The 12,667-nt window shown below is 53.2% G+C and overlaps 7 protein-coding genes across 7 annotated transcripts; 2 read left to right on the plus strand and 5 right to left on the minus strand.

Annotated features, from left to right (window-relative positions):
• Positions 1-10: 10 nt before the first annotated feature.
• On the minus strand, positions 11-1,672 carry BZA70DRAFT_294785 (Anp1-domain-containing protein). Its single transcript, XM_064914468.1, has 3 exons — positions 580-1,672; positions 426-522; positions 11-360 (listed from the first exon to the last, which is right to left on the minus strand). The coding sequence occupies exons 1-3, from the start codon at positions 1,346-1,348 to the stop codon at positions 195-197; spliced, it is 1,032 nt and encodes a 343-aa protein (XP_064768729.1). The 5' UTR covers positions 1,349-1,672; the 3' UTR covers positions 11-194.
• Positions 1,673-1,855: 183 nt separating this feature from the next.
• On the plus strand, positions 1,856-3,475 carry BZA70DRAFT_276827 (uncharacterized protein). Its single transcript, XM_064912358.1, has 2 exons — positions 1,856-2,032; positions 2,091-3,475. Exon 2 carries the CDS (start codon positions 2,112-2,114, stop codon positions 3,378-3,380), a length of 1,269 nt encoding a protein of 422 aa, XP_064768730.1. The 5' UTR covers positions 1,856-2,032; positions 2,091-2,111; the 3' UTR covers positions 3,381-3,475.
• A 14-nt stretch (positions 3,476-3,489) lies between these two features.
• Positions 3,490-5,034, minus strand: BZA70DRAFT_138440 (Zn finger-containing GTPase activating protein for ARF). The gene is made up of 2 exons (XM_064909618.1): positions 4,553-5,034; positions 3,490-4,489 (listed from the first exon to the last, which is right to left on the minus strand). The coding sequence occupies exons 1-2, from the start codon at positions 4,895-4,897 to the stop codon at positions 3,599-3,601; spliced, it is 1,236 nt and encodes a 411-aa protein (XP_064768731.1). The 5' UTR covers positions 4,898-5,034; the 3' UTR covers positions 3,490-3,598.
• Position 5,035: 1 nt separating this feature from the next.
• BZA70DRAFT_138427 (uncharacterized protein) lies at positions 5,036-6,135 on the minus strand. The gene has a single exon (XM_064909617.1). It carries the CDS (start codon positions 5,832-5,834, stop codon positions 5,325-5,327), a length of 510 nt encoding a protein of 169 aa, XP_064768732.1. The 5' UTR covers positions 5,835-6,135; the 3' UTR covers positions 5,036-5,324.
• BZA70DRAFT_276832 (G-protein complex beta subunit CpcB) lies at positions 5,896-7,426 on the minus strand. The gene is made up of 4 exons (XM_064912359.1): positions 7,292-7,426; positions 7,210-7,219; positions 7,046-7,132; positions 5,896-6,980 (listed from the first exon to the last, which is right to left on the minus strand). The coding sequence occupies exons 1-4, from the start codon at positions 7,332-7,334 to the stop codon at positions 6,173-6,175; spliced, it is 948 nt and encodes a 315-aa protein (XP_064768733.1). The 5' UTR covers positions 7,335-7,426; the 3' UTR covers positions 5,896-6,172.
• A 188-nt stretch (positions 7,427-7,614) lies between these two features.
• On the plus strand, positions 7,615-8,264 carry BZA70DRAFT_138498 (uncharacterized protein). Its single transcript, XM_064909619.1, has one exon. It carries the CDS (start codon positions 7,723-7,725, stop codon positions 8,158-8,160), a length of 438 nt encoding a protein of 145 aa, XP_064768734.1. The 5' UTR covers positions 7,615-7,722; the 3' UTR covers positions 8,161-8,264.
• Positions 8,265-8,744: 480 nt separating this feature from the next.
• On the minus strand, positions 8,745-12,609 carry BZA70DRAFT_299057 (amino acid permease-domain-containing protein; the record flags this gene model as incomplete). Its single annotated transcript, XM_064914641.1, has 4 exons — positions 8,745-12,017; positions 12,077-12,342; positions 12,424-12,517; positions 12,592-12,609. The coding sequence occupies 4 exons, from the start codon at positions 12,607-12,609 to the stop codon at positions 8,745-8,747; spliced, it is 3,651 nt and encodes a 1,216-aa protein (XP_064768735.1).
• Between the last annotated feature and the right edge of the window lie 58 nt (positions 12,610-12,667).

The raw sequence follows: 12,667 nt of genomic DNA on the forward strand, positions 1-12,667 counted from the left end.
ATAGTAAATGGTGGTGATAGCAGATGGTTCCGTTGCAGCTTCAATTACATTGAAAAAAGATGATACTTTGTTTTCTTATTTCTATTAATTGTCATTCATAAACTAATCTTCGGTCCTCCTACTTTTACACTGTTTATCTCATTCATATATATACTTTCATCTTTCCCTACCACCTCTTTTTTTCTTTTCTTTGCTTATTCATTATAATGGTACACCAGGTAATTCGGCAGCCCGTAAGCCTGATACCCTAGTCTCTTAGCCATGCGCGCAAATCCCTCGGTCTCGAGCAGGTGGTAGAATGGGAAGGAAGGGAACATTGCGCCGTCGCGGTGGACTTCGGCTTTGACCATCAGTGCGGTGCTATTAGCGGAGTTAGCCACAAGAAATAGAAGAGTGCGTGGGATAGAGAGAGAGGGGGGACATACGCTCCTACGCCGTCGACGGCGACTTCTTCGTTGACGTCTTTGCCGGGTGCGTACATGTGCGCCAGCTGTTTTCGCTGGGTCGACATCTCCGAGTATCCTGTTACAGTAAAAAGTCAGCTTTGCGATGAGCAGGATCAAAAAAAGTAATTGATACCCTCAAAAATGACATCGTCTTCGCCCATCATCTGTCCCATTTTCTGCGCGGCCTCGCTATCCTGCCACGTATTGAAATCGTACGGCCTTATTTTGCTCTCTCCGTGATCGACGTATCGCTGATAACAGTTTGCGACCACGATCGGCTTATTATGTGCGGTCAGGTCCTGGATTAATGTGGCAGGGGTCTCGACGATATCGGCATCGAGCCACAGGATCCAGCTTGTGGTCGGCGTGATCGTGGTCGAAAACAGCGAGTTTCTCGCGCGCGCCATCGCCGCGCGCCGGTCCTTCTGGCTGCTGAGCGCGTGGCGGTCCTTTTCGCTCTGCGAGAACGGGCTATCAAAGTCTTGTCTGAGGATCGTCACTTTTGAAAACCGGTTCTTCTTCGGCCCGGTCTGCAGCGCGTTGACGGCCTCGTCGAGGCGCTGGATGGCTTGATTCGCTTCGCGGCCGCGCGGGAGGATGAAGCCCAGCTCGATGAGATCGTGCGGGTAGTTTAGGTTGACGAGGTTGTTCCAGTATTCGTCGTAGAAGCGCGTGATGGGGGTTAGAATTAGCACGCGTTCTTTATGCGCGAGCGGGCGGTAGGAGCTGGTGAGGCCGTCCATCTGGTGGTGGACGATGGATTTTGCGCCGCCGGGGGCGGGAGGCGGGCGCACGCGGGCTTTGGAGGAGGAGTGCGAGGAAGAGAGGAAGTAGATGATGCAGAGGATGGCGATGCCGCTGAGGGCGATGATTGATAAGGGGCGCGAGCGTCGTCGGGCCATGATGTGTAGGAAGATGCTGGCGGAAGTGAGGACGGCTGAGTCTATAAGAGGTCACTCCGGATAGATGAGAGGATTGCAGCAGCAGACGAGGTCGAACTGCTGACGATGATGAAGAAGAAGACGGGGAGTGAATAAGAGCAGGGCGACAAAATGCCACGAACCACAAACAAGCAGCCCGAGAAATGACACCAAGAAAGAGAGGACAGAGAACCCAGCCAAATCAGCAGATAGAAGCAGTTCTGAGGATGTTCATGTCTGTTTGTTCTTCTTTGCGGTGTGTTAATGGCCTGGTATCAACAGATCTCTGCTCGCGATATTGATATTTGGCGGTGAAGGCGTGTGCCTCGAGCCAGGACCAGAGCAGAAGTCAAATGCCGCGAGCCAGTTAAGGTTTTGAGATGACTAAGTACTGATGTAATTACACGTGACCTCAATTAGAGAGAAGAGCGAAAAGGCGAGTCTGCAGCCACCCGAGGAGATTGAACCTTAAAACTTCTGCTTCTTTGTCTGATCTCGAACTTTTCTCTTCTTCTTCTTCTTCTATTCACCACCTTTTACTCTCTTCTTCACAGACACGATAGACCTTCCTGGTTGGTTCTGCTTTCGTGTCTTTTACCGCGAGAACCACTGTAGCAACTTCATCACTGTGCTTGCTTTCTCTCGCTATAAACTATTCTACTCCTGGTGCGCTTCCATCACTCAAATTCTTCCGATGAGCTGTGCTAATTATTCTTTCTTCTAGCCTCCCCTCCTCTCAAACGACATGTCTTTGACTAGAAACACCGCAGAGGACCCCTCCCAGACGGACTACTACGGCTCCGTTGAGCTCAGCCGGCCTGTGAGCGATCTCAGCGACGTACGCAAGACCGCGACCGCGACTACCACCACCTCGTCCTCGTCGACCGAGAACATCATCGAGATCGACCAGGCCAGCGAGACCGAGGACCCGAACAAGAAAGAGCGACTGCCGATGTTTGCTTTCATTTTGACCCGTCGGTTCTGGATCATCTTGATTCTCGGACAGTTGCTGTCGCTGAGCATCGTCGCGACAAACACGTTCACGACCTACCTGACTGACGACGCGGTCAACATCCCCGCCTTCCAGACGCTGTTCAACTACGTGCTTCTCAACTTGTTCTTCACGCCGTACACGATCTACCGCTACGGATGGAGCAAGTACTGGCGCATGGTCGTGTTCAACTCGTGGAAGTACTTTTTGCTGTCGTTCGCCGACGTGGAAGGAAACTACTTTGTCGTTAAGGCGTACCAGTACACCAACCTCCTCTCCGCCGAGCTGCTCGACAACTGGGCTATCGCTGTCGTCGTCATTCTCTCGTTCATCTTCCTCAAGGTGCGGTACCACTGGTCTCAGGTCCTCGGCACGGCGGTGTGTATCGCCGGCATGGTGCTCGTGGTGGTCAGCGACCTGCTGACGGACAAGAACTACTCGTCGACCGACATGGTCAAGGGCGACCTCTTCATGCTCCTCGGCGCGACCTGCTACGGTGTCTCCAACACGCTCGAAGAGTTCCTGCTCTCCAAGCGCCCGATCTACGAAGTTCTTTCGCAGATGGGCATGTACGGCATGATCATCAACGGCGTCCAGGCCGCCATCTTCGAGCGCGACTCGATCCGTGACGCAAACTGGAGCTCAGGCATGGCGGGCTGGTTCGTCGGATACACGCTCTGCTTGCTGTTCCTGTACCTCACCGCGCCGATCTTGTTCCGCATGTCCTCCGCCGCGTTCTATAACCTCTCGCTGCTGACGTCGGATTTCTGGGGCTTGCTCATCGGTCTGAAGGTCTTTGGATACTACGTCTACTGGCTCTACCCGGTCGGCTTTGTGTTTACTGTCGCGGGTATGATCATCTACAACATGATGATCGGAAGCTGGATGGGCGAGGCCGAGAAGCCGTGGTTGGGCGAGAACCAGCGCGGGGGTATCGTCGGTGTCGGAACCGCGAAGAGAACCGAGGACGACGAGGACGAGGTCGACGATGTCGAGCTTCATCGCGCTGAGTCGGCGGTGTAGTTGCCTTTGTACCCTAATAACCTGCTCAGGTACTTCTTCAAGTCAGGTAGTGCCTTAATAAGGAGGAAGGGAGCAGGAGAGTTTAGCTAAGTAATACTTCAAAATATTGTTAATTGTATGTATGTATGTAATAATTTAATACCAAAAAGTGTGAAGAAGAAAAGAAAACTATGTCACACGAAGAAAAGAAAGGTGTAGCAGCAAAAAAGACATAAAGGCTACTCCCATCCATCACCCCAATTATCATCATCATTCTTCTTCCCAGCGTTCGGATTCGCCGACCCGCTCGACGTTCCATAGCTACTTCCAAACCCACTCATCTTTGCGCTCTTACTAGCAGCGCTGCCACCAAGCCCATCAAGCTGCGTCTTCTTGCCGGGCTTGGGAATACCAAAGGCCTCCTCGATATCCGCGTCATCGCCGATTCCAAGGTCGTCAAACAGCGATGTGAATCTCGGACCGCCGGGACCTTCAGCCGCATCACTGCTGTTTGCGACCCGCGAGTATCTCCCGCTGCTGCCGCTGCCGCCGCCGCCGGATTGGTTCATGGCCGCGCGCTGCTCAGAGGTGAAGGTCTGGAAAGTCTCGACACCGTACCGGCCTGTTTCCTGCATTTTCTGGCCGAATTGCATCATGGCCTTGCGGGCGTTCGAGCCGAGATCCGAGTCTGCAAGGTTCTTGACGTTGGGCTTGATGTATGTCTCTGTGACTTGGTTGAGGTTCGGCTTGATGTATGTCTCTGTGACCTGGTTGAGGTTCTTTGACAGGAACCCAAAGCCCTTTGTCAGACTGCCGAGCGGATCGCGCGTGAAGTCGTCGACCGACAGCTGCGCCGAGGACGACGACATATCTGGCGGCGGGGTGTTTCCAAAGCCGGCGTACTTGCCGCCCTGCGACGGCGGCACGTGGTCGGGCCGGTTGAGGTTGTCTTGGCCGAGGCGCGAGAAGTAGGCTTCGTTGCGGACCTTTTGCGAGGGAGGAAGCGAGGAGGCTTGTTGGGAGGTCGAGGAGGTCGAGGAGAGCGCGGGCGAGGCTGTGCGGGAGGGAGTGCGTGATGGGGGTGGTCGGTCGGAGCGGACCCACTCGCGGCCTTCGACGGTGGCGGTGAGCTGCGGAGGTTAGTAGGGGAAGCTGATTAGGAGGCGATCATGGGATGATGAAGAAGAACCCACCTTATCTTTATAGTCCTCGGCAAAGGTGCTGTTGTACTTTTCCTTGATGCTCATGCCGTCGTTGTATCCTTCCGCGTCAAAGAACTCCTTTGCGCGGGCATTCCCGCCCATCTCCATGCGCTTCATCTCCTCCGGCTTGAACTGATCCATCGTGATTGAGCGGATGAACGAGATATGGACGCCGAGGCCGCGGTGCAGGCCCGCGCAGTCGAGGCAGATGAAGATGCCGAACTTGGGCGAGGCCCACTGCGGACTGGGCGCGCCGCAGTCGAAGCAGGTCTTGTTCTCCTTCATCAGCTCCATGAGCCGGCGCCGGTTGTCGGGGTCGACAGACCAGTCGGGCATGATTGCGGTCGGGGTCGGGTGGTGAGGAAGAGCGGGAGCAGCAGCGGTGAGGAGACGAGGACGAGCGAAGGGGTGTTGGTGTCGGTGAGTGAGGGGTTTGTGGGATTATAATAATGGCTGACTGGATACTGCGGGGAGAAGCAGTAGGAGCAGGAATAGAATAGGAATGGAAATAGTTGTGGATTATTGAATACAATTAGAGAATAGAGAACGATAGAAGACAATCAAAGAATAAGCAGAACTTTTGAGCTTCAGCCGAGAGTTGTCTGGGCGGAGCAGAGACTAAACCGAGAAACGCCGAAAACAGAGGAAGAGGAAGAGCAAGACGGCCTACGCTTGGGGTTGACAAAGGATGGAAACGAGACAAAACAGGAGAGAGGAAAAGAAGAGCGCCATATTAAATTGAATAGAATCAACATAATACAAATCAACTGTTTCGTCGCTCGACAGCCGGTGGCTGATCACGGCGCTCGCGGGACTTACTCTGCTCCCGCTGCTCGCGATGCTGCTCGCGACTGCGACTTCTTGATCCCGACGAAAAGCGACGTCCGATGCGGGCGAAAAAGCCTTCGTTCTGCTGCTGCTGATTCTGAGAATTATCTGCCTCGCCAGCCGGACGTCCTCGCTCGACGCTGTCGGCAGGGATCTCTGCCCCGTTCTCGCCTTCGACGTAGACGTTCCCCGCGCCACCGCGCCCGATCTTGAAGACGTCGCCTTTCTTGACGGTCATGGCGTGGTCGACCTCAGAAAGGTATTCCTCGGGCGACTGGGTCGGCATGGTCTGCACGGGCTGGACGTTGCCGTAACCGCCGCGGCCGGCGTGGAAGGTCTGCTGCGGGGAGGTGAAGACTTGGACGGGGGCCTGGGAGGAGTCTTGATCTGGTTCGGTGGTGACGTTGCCGTAGCCACCGCGGCCAAAGTGACGAGGTTTTGACATGGAGGAGTAGTAGTAGTAGAGGTAGTAGTAGTAGTAGTAGTAATAGTAGAAGAAGTAATAGAAGAAGAAGAAGAGAAGCAGAACAGAATCCAGGCTTTTATGTATTCTCGCGTCATCGGCGCCGAGACTTCTACAAGGCTCAATTAAGCAAAAAAGAAAAAAAAAAAAAATAAAAATTTAATTCTCTTGGCTTTTACTTCCGCTTTCGGTAGTTTGACTTCTACTTTCGGTAATTCTACTTCCTCTTCTTCTACTTATTCTACTTCTTCTTATTTGAACTTACATTAACTTATAAATATCAAACACTACACACTTTTCCCTTTTTTATCGTCCCTCCCTTAGTTCGACTGCATAATCTGCCACACACGGATCTTGTTGTCAGTGTATCCCGCAAACAAGTTCTGTCCGTCAGAGCTCCACGCCAAGCTAATGCACTCCGGCTCCTTGCCGCCCTCCGCGAAATCAGGCTTCAAATCGTCAACAGAGCTCTTCTTCTCCAAGTCAAAGATCTTGATCGACGACGAAGTCGCGGCGCACAGCCAGTATCGGTTGGGCGAGAAAGTCAGCGCGTTGATCTCATCACCCGCGTCGAGCGAGTACAGGTGCTTGGAGTCGTTCAGATCCCAGAGCATCGTCTGGCCGTCCTTGCCACCAGACGCGCACAGAGTTCCATCGGGCGAGATCGTGAGCGCGTTGATGTATCCGGTGTGTCCAATGTGGTCAGTCTCCAACTCGGCAAGCTCGAGGTCCCAAACCTTCACAAGCTTGTCCCATCCAGCAGAAACAATAACCGGGTTCGACGGGTTGGGCGAGAATCGCACGGTCGAAACCCAGTCGGTGTGTCCCTTCTCGGTGATGGTGTACTTGCACTCACCGAGGAGGTTCCACAGCTTGATCGTCTTGTCGCGCGATCCAGACACAATTTGTCGGTTGTCGGACGAGAACGAGACCGACAGAATGTCGGAGGTGTGGCCGACATATCGGTGGATCGTCTTGCCGGTCGACAACTGCCACAGGCGAAGGGTCTTGTCCCACGACGCAGAGATAGCGTACAGACCGTCGGACGAGATCACACAGTCCTGCACAATGTGCGAGTGGCCGTGCAGGCTGCGCTTGGGGACACCGTAGGCGTTGTCATCGCGAGTCCTTCATATTATCTTCGTCAGTACTCTCCTTCTTTTTGATAGTGTTCTCTAATTCTCAATACATACAGATCCCAGACGATAAGAGTCTTGTCTCTGCTGGCAGACAACAACAAATCGGGGTTCTCGGGGGTAGTGGCGAGCGAGGTAACCCATCTGCACGAACTTGTTAGACCTCCTTTGCTCTACATCATCCTCTCTTCTCTTCTCTTTATTCATATCCAATTTCTTACCCAGCGTGACCTATAACAAAAACACATCTGATTAGCAACCAACTCCATACCCCCCAGCACTCGCAAACCAAAGCAGACTCACCCTCAAGGGTTCCACGGAGCATCAGAACTTCACTCTTCGACATTTTGGACTATTAACGGAGAGTAATTCGGTGAATAGAAAGGGAGTGTAAACAGCAGAAGCAGCAGAACTACGTGTAGGTTTCGTCCGACGAGGTCGACCTGAGGTTGAATCTCGTGCGTCCGTCCCCGAGGGCGCTGATAACCCTACACTGAAAAGCAGTCACGCTTGCTTATGTTATGAGGTTGTCAGTGATGAGGTAATCATGCAGCCGCACTTGATGGGGCTCATTATCTACAAACCCCGCATCGACAACATCTTATTATCATCCTGATCCAGCAGATCACCAACTAAGTCACTATCAGCATCTCTATCGCGTTCTTGATCCACTACAATACACCACAGTATACCCTGCATTGACTCACTCCTGCTCTCTGATCATCTCTCTGATCATGGTTGCAGTCTCCCTCGAAGACTCCCTCGCCCACCTCGCCTCAATATCCCCGCTCCTCCAATCCCTCTACTCCCACACCCACTTCATCCTCTACCACTTCTACCGCATCGTCCTCCCTCCCCTCCGCTCTCTCACCTCCGACAACCCCGACCTCCTCTCCGTCGCACTCTTAATTGTCATCCTATGGTTCTCGCTTCTTGTCGTCAACCAGGCTGTCCGCATGGCCTACGGCATCGTCGCGACCGCCGTTAAGATGGCAGTCGTGGTCGCCGTCGTCGCTGTTGTTTTGTTCTTTGTCAATAGCGATCAGGTTGCCGAGGATTCTATGCAGTATCAGCAGCAACAACAACAACAACAACAACAACAACAAGCAGCGAATGGCCAGTACACATGGCCTGTCGCGCGCAGAATCTTTGATCTCCTCAATTTCAAGTGATCTCATAATCTCATCTCTACTTCTTTTGGACTTTTCTTTGGCTTATTGGGAACGGAGTTTGTTTGCTATCAATTACCACTATATTTATCCTTGCTTAATCGATTTCTCGACCTCTTCTCATCTCAAATCAAAAGATCATGACAAGCTACCATTCAATGAACACCAACCTATCTAAATCAATCCCAGACCTCATCACAATGCCATACCGCCTACTCAGCAATACCAACAAGAAAAAAAATAGCCAGAAATACATCATGATCGAATAGAAAGCCAAACCTCGTGAGAAAAAAAATAGCCACATAAGATAAAGAAACCTCCCCATAACATCGTAAGGAACAATACACCACAAGAAACCTCCCCATTATATCGTAAGGAACAATACACCTTCCAGAAATCAACAAGATCATAAAAATAGTCGTAAAATAAAATATGAAACCTCATCCACCACAGATGCAAAACCCTCTCACACTCACTCACCACTCACTCCAATGAAATAATATGAATAAGACCGTAAGCATGAAACTTTTACATAAAAATATACCGTCAAGCAGTGAAAACGAACAAATAAAACCAAACCGAGCCGATCACAAAGCCATCGTCACCGTAACGCTCTGACTGTGCACCAGCAGCGTCGGCGGCAACTCATCCAGCCACAGATCCAGCTCCTCCAGATACGCAATACTCTCCTCCTCGCTCTTATACGTCCCCGGCACAGGCGCAGGCAGCGTCGCAAACAGCACCGCCGCGTCTTCGGACTGCGTGCGCATCAGGTCGTTGAGAATCAAGTGTTGCGCACGAGCAGGCAGGTCGTTGAACGACAGGTATCTGTCGTCATGGTACGGCACGCGCGAAACATTCGTAAACGTACGCGACAGATGCGAGGTCGAGCCCGACGTCGTCGAAGGGGCAAGCGGGTCCTTGAACGTCGACGACGAAGACACCGATGCGGCCGAGGTCGACGGTTGGTGCTGGTGAGTCGACGTGCTGTGGGATTGATGCGGGATCGAGCTCTGCGAGGGAGACCCGCGCTGGTGAGATGCAAACCGGATCGTTTTCTGCGCTTCGTCTTCTTCTTCCAGGACTTCAGAGTGCGGCATCGTTTGGCCGCTAAAGTGCGGGATCGACCGGCGCGACCGAGCTGTGCCGTTCGTGGTCGCGAGCGAGGATTGATGCAGCAGTTTCGGACGATGCACACCGTGGTGCTCAGTCGGCGTCGTCGCACTCATCGAAGACGACGACGCAGACCCTGACAATGACGACTCGGCTTCGCTCTCAATGTCAATCAAGTTCTTAGCCTGCACATCCAGCAACTGCTGCTGCTGCGCATCCGCCGCCGCTGCCTGGGCTCGGTACAGCGTCGCGCCCGAGCTGAGAGTCGAGCCCGATCGCTTCGAAAGAACCGTGCTTGTCGGCGACAGATCACGATCTTTGCCGGTCCGGCTGCTGCCGCTCGCAACTCCTGTGCTCTCGGATGGGTACCCGTCATCATCGCTCATGCCAATCACAAGCGCGTCCTCGTCCTCGTCCTCCGAGTCTTCGATCGCGTACTCGACTTCCTCGTCCGCCAAACGCGACGTCTGCATGCTAAACGTCATTCCCACTTTCTGCATCTTTGTCAACGTCTGCCGCCTCTTTTTCAAGTACTGTTTGATATCAACATCGGGACCACCAGCCATAGCAACAAGGTTCGCCATCGACGGACTAGTAGACATCGACTCTCTGATCGCCGACGGCAAAACCGCGACTTCTCCATTCAGATACGCCATCGGAATCGGCGCGCCGGGTTCGATCAAGTCCGCGCGCTCGAGCAGATCGCGCGCTTCCTGCAACTCGATCCACCACGGCTCGCTCTCGAGCGCCTGCGTCACGCGTCCAGTCGTATCCGGACGACCGTGCAGGATCGTCTCGTACGCGGGGACTTTCCCGTCCGAGAGACAAAATACGCAGACCTCAGCCTCGATACGCAGACTCTCGAGCAGCGTGCGCACCCGTCCTAGCTCCTCGTCCACGTCGTCGGGGTACTCGACAAAGACGAGCACCCTGGTCTTGTAGAACTTCTTCCACGACGGAACCGTGTGCAGAATCGCGCCGAGCTGGAGAATAAGTGTGTAAGTGTCAAAGTTTGTCGACAGCACGGAGCCTTCGCCGTTGGGCTCGAGAAGGTGCGCAGACATCTGGATCGGCCAGAGATCAATGTACTTCTTTGTCTGGCCAGACTCTTTATCCCAGCTATACGGAAGCTCCAAGAAATTGAATCCGCGCGCAAGCGCAACATTGACCTGCATAGCCAGCAAATCCTCAATAATATTGATGTACTGCGTGACCGACATCGACCGGCCCGGCTTGACGGCGTCAGTAGGCAGCGAGTCCAGGTTCTTCAGCTTTCCCTTTGAAGAGTGCTGCACCACCGGCGGCCGGCTGCCCTCGTTCTTTGTGCTGAACGGCGTCAAGGGCTCACCCGACGCCGCGCGCTTGCGATACGACGCAACGTCAAAGAAGCCGAGGACTGCAATGTTGGGCTTCATACCGCCCAATCCGGCTTGCATCACAATGTTGCGCGCGCCCCATACAAAGTCCGGGTCGACGGCCATCTGCACGAATGCCTTCACTTTACTCACGTCGCGGAGCTTGATCCATGCTGACTGCAGTTTCTTCATCTCGGCTAGGCCTTCCTGGAAATCTTCCATGACGACGACGTGTCCGAGGATATACAACGCACCCTTCTTCAACGAGTTGCAGAAATGGATCAGATTCCAAGACGTGCGCGGGTCGTGCACGAGCAGCAGGACCTGGGGACGCCAGAATTTGACATGATCCTGACGCAGACGAAGAAGGTATTTACGGACTTGATGGTAGATCAGCGACTGCGAGACATCACCCCATGACTTTGGCGGGGTCAGATAGTGAATGATGACAAACAGGCCGATCAGGACGGCGATGATTATACTCGCGTAGATACCGTCAACGACAAACATCGTGGCGACGCAGAAAATTCCACCGGCAAGGGCGGTGATCGAGTTGAAGAAGTGGAACGACGGCCTGAAATTAGGCGCCGAGCTGACCTTGAGCAAAAAGCACGCCACGTTCGTGACAATGAAGGTCATCAAGAACGCCATGGTGACTAGACTAGCAATCTGATTGACCGGCAGCAAGATCGTGATCTGGCAGAGCACGTAGGTGAAGATGACCGCGTAAATCGGCTCGTCGCCGATCTTTGTTCCTTGTTTGAAAATGCGCAGCTGGGGGAGAATATCGTCGCGTGCAATCGCCTGAAGCACTTTTGCCGCGCCGAGGATACCGACGATAGACGAGAATAAAGCGGTCGACATCTCGCCGAGGATGATTACGTATTTCGACAGGTTGACGGTCTGCAGCACCTGAACGTCGGTGTAAAGAAGCTGACGGGGGATAGATGCCGCCATCGAGATAATAACGAGAGCGTAGAAGCAGAAAGTCATGAGCAGACCGTAGAGCGTGCCCTTGGGAATACTCTTGCCCGGAGTCTTCAAGTCACCCGACATACTAGCACCGGCAAAGATACCCGCGGTGGCGGGGAAGAAAATACCAAAGATGTCCTGGAAATTCTCAGTGCCTGAGATCTCGCTTCCCGCAGCGCCGGCGGTGAAATGCGGCAGTGTGTTGTTTTGCAGGGTCGCGAGTGAGAGACCGGAGTAGACGACGTCAAATTCGGGAATGTAATGCTCGTGAGTGAAGAATGCAGAGAGGGGGACGGAGAGGGTCGAAAGAACGAGAATGACGAATAGGACGTAGCCGGCTTTTGTGAATGCTGAAGAGCCTAACATGCAAGCTCCTGAGCAAAGAAGCAGAAGAGCGGTCGCATAGACAAATTCAAACCACTGAGATTGAGAGTTAGTATCCAGAAGACAGCAAAATCGATAGTGCAGAGAAAACATACGCGACCTTCCGGTAGAATCTTGGACGTGATTCCATACTCATTTCCAAAATTAGACAAGATCGGCTCGACAAAACCGACAATGTTGAGGGCGGCGTTGAGCACCTGGCCGATGTAAAAGACAATACCGATACTGCCTCCAAACTCCGGACCGAGCGAACGGGCAATCATGTAGTAAGCCCCACCGCCTCGGACGGTTCCGTTTGTGGAGATGGCGGATATAGAGAGAGTTGTGAGGAGATCTATGATGTAGGACATGACGAGGATAGCTGGAGGATGGTGTTAACTGGGAGAACGGCGACTAGAGCAGAAGATGAGAGCTGCAGATGGGTCGGGGGGTCGGGCGATACCAATCATCACAATGACACCGACCTGGCCGAGGATGAAGCCAAAACGCAAGAACATGAGGATGGAGAGGACATTGAGTGTTGTCGGGACAAACACCTATAAAACAGAGAAAGAAAGGGTCAGTTAGGAGCTGGAAACACGTCAACAGGGCGAGCAGCACGAGGACATACTCCGGAGAAGGTGCCCATCTTGGAAGCTAAGGGATCAACGGGCTTCTCGTCGGTCTCCATTTGCTCGATTACGCGC

Source organism: Myxozyma melibiosi (assembly GCF_037950935.1).
Source record: "Myxozyma melibiosi strain Phaff 52-87 chromosome Unknown BZA70scaffold_4, whole genome shotgun sequence".
Lineage (NCBI taxonomy): Eukaryota > Fungi > Ascomycota > Lipomycetes > Lipomycetales > Lipomycetaceae > Myxozyma > Myxozyma melibiosi.

Coding starts and splice junctions, on each gene's coding strand:
- BZA70DRAFT_138440 (XM_064909618.1), bottom strand. CDS start 4,897: ATGCCCGACTGGTCTGTCGACCCCGACAACCGGCGCCGGCTCATGGAG. Junction 4,490..4,552: donor CCGAGGACTATAAAGATAAG/GTGGGTTCTTCT, acceptor TAACCTCCGCAG/CTCACCGCCACCGTCGAAGG.
- BZA70DRAFT_276827 (XM_064912358.1), top strand. CDS start 2,112: ATGTCTTTGACTAGAAACACCGCAGAGGACCCCTCCCAGACGGACTAC.
- BZA70DRAFT_138427 (XM_064909617.1), bottom strand. CDS start 5,834: ATGTCAAAACCTCGTCACTTTGGCCGCGGTGGCTACGGCAACGTCACC.
- BZA70DRAFT_276832 (XM_064912359.1), bottom strand. CDS start 7,334: ATGTCGAAGAGTGAAGTTCTGATGCTCCGTGGAACCCTTGAGG. Junction 6,981..7,045: donor ACTCTTATCGTCTGGGATCT/GTATGTATTGAG, acceptor GATAATATGAAG/GACTCGCGATGACAACGCCT.
- BZA70DRAFT_294785 (XM_064914468.1), bottom strand. CDS start 1,348: ATGGCCCGACGACGCTCGCGCCCCTTATCAATCATCGCCCTCAGCGGC. Junction 523..579: donor AGACGATGTCATTTTTGAGG/GTATCAATTACT, acceptor TTACTGTAACAG/GATACTCGGAGATGTCGACC. Junction 361..425: donor GCCGTCGACGGCGTAGGAGC/GTATGTCCCCCC, acceptor CTCCGCTAATAG/CACCGCACTGATGGTCAAAG.
- BZA70DRAFT_138498 (XM_064909619.1), top strand. CDS start 7,723: ATGGTTGCAGTCTCCCTCGAAGACTCCCTCGCCCACCTCGCCTCAATA.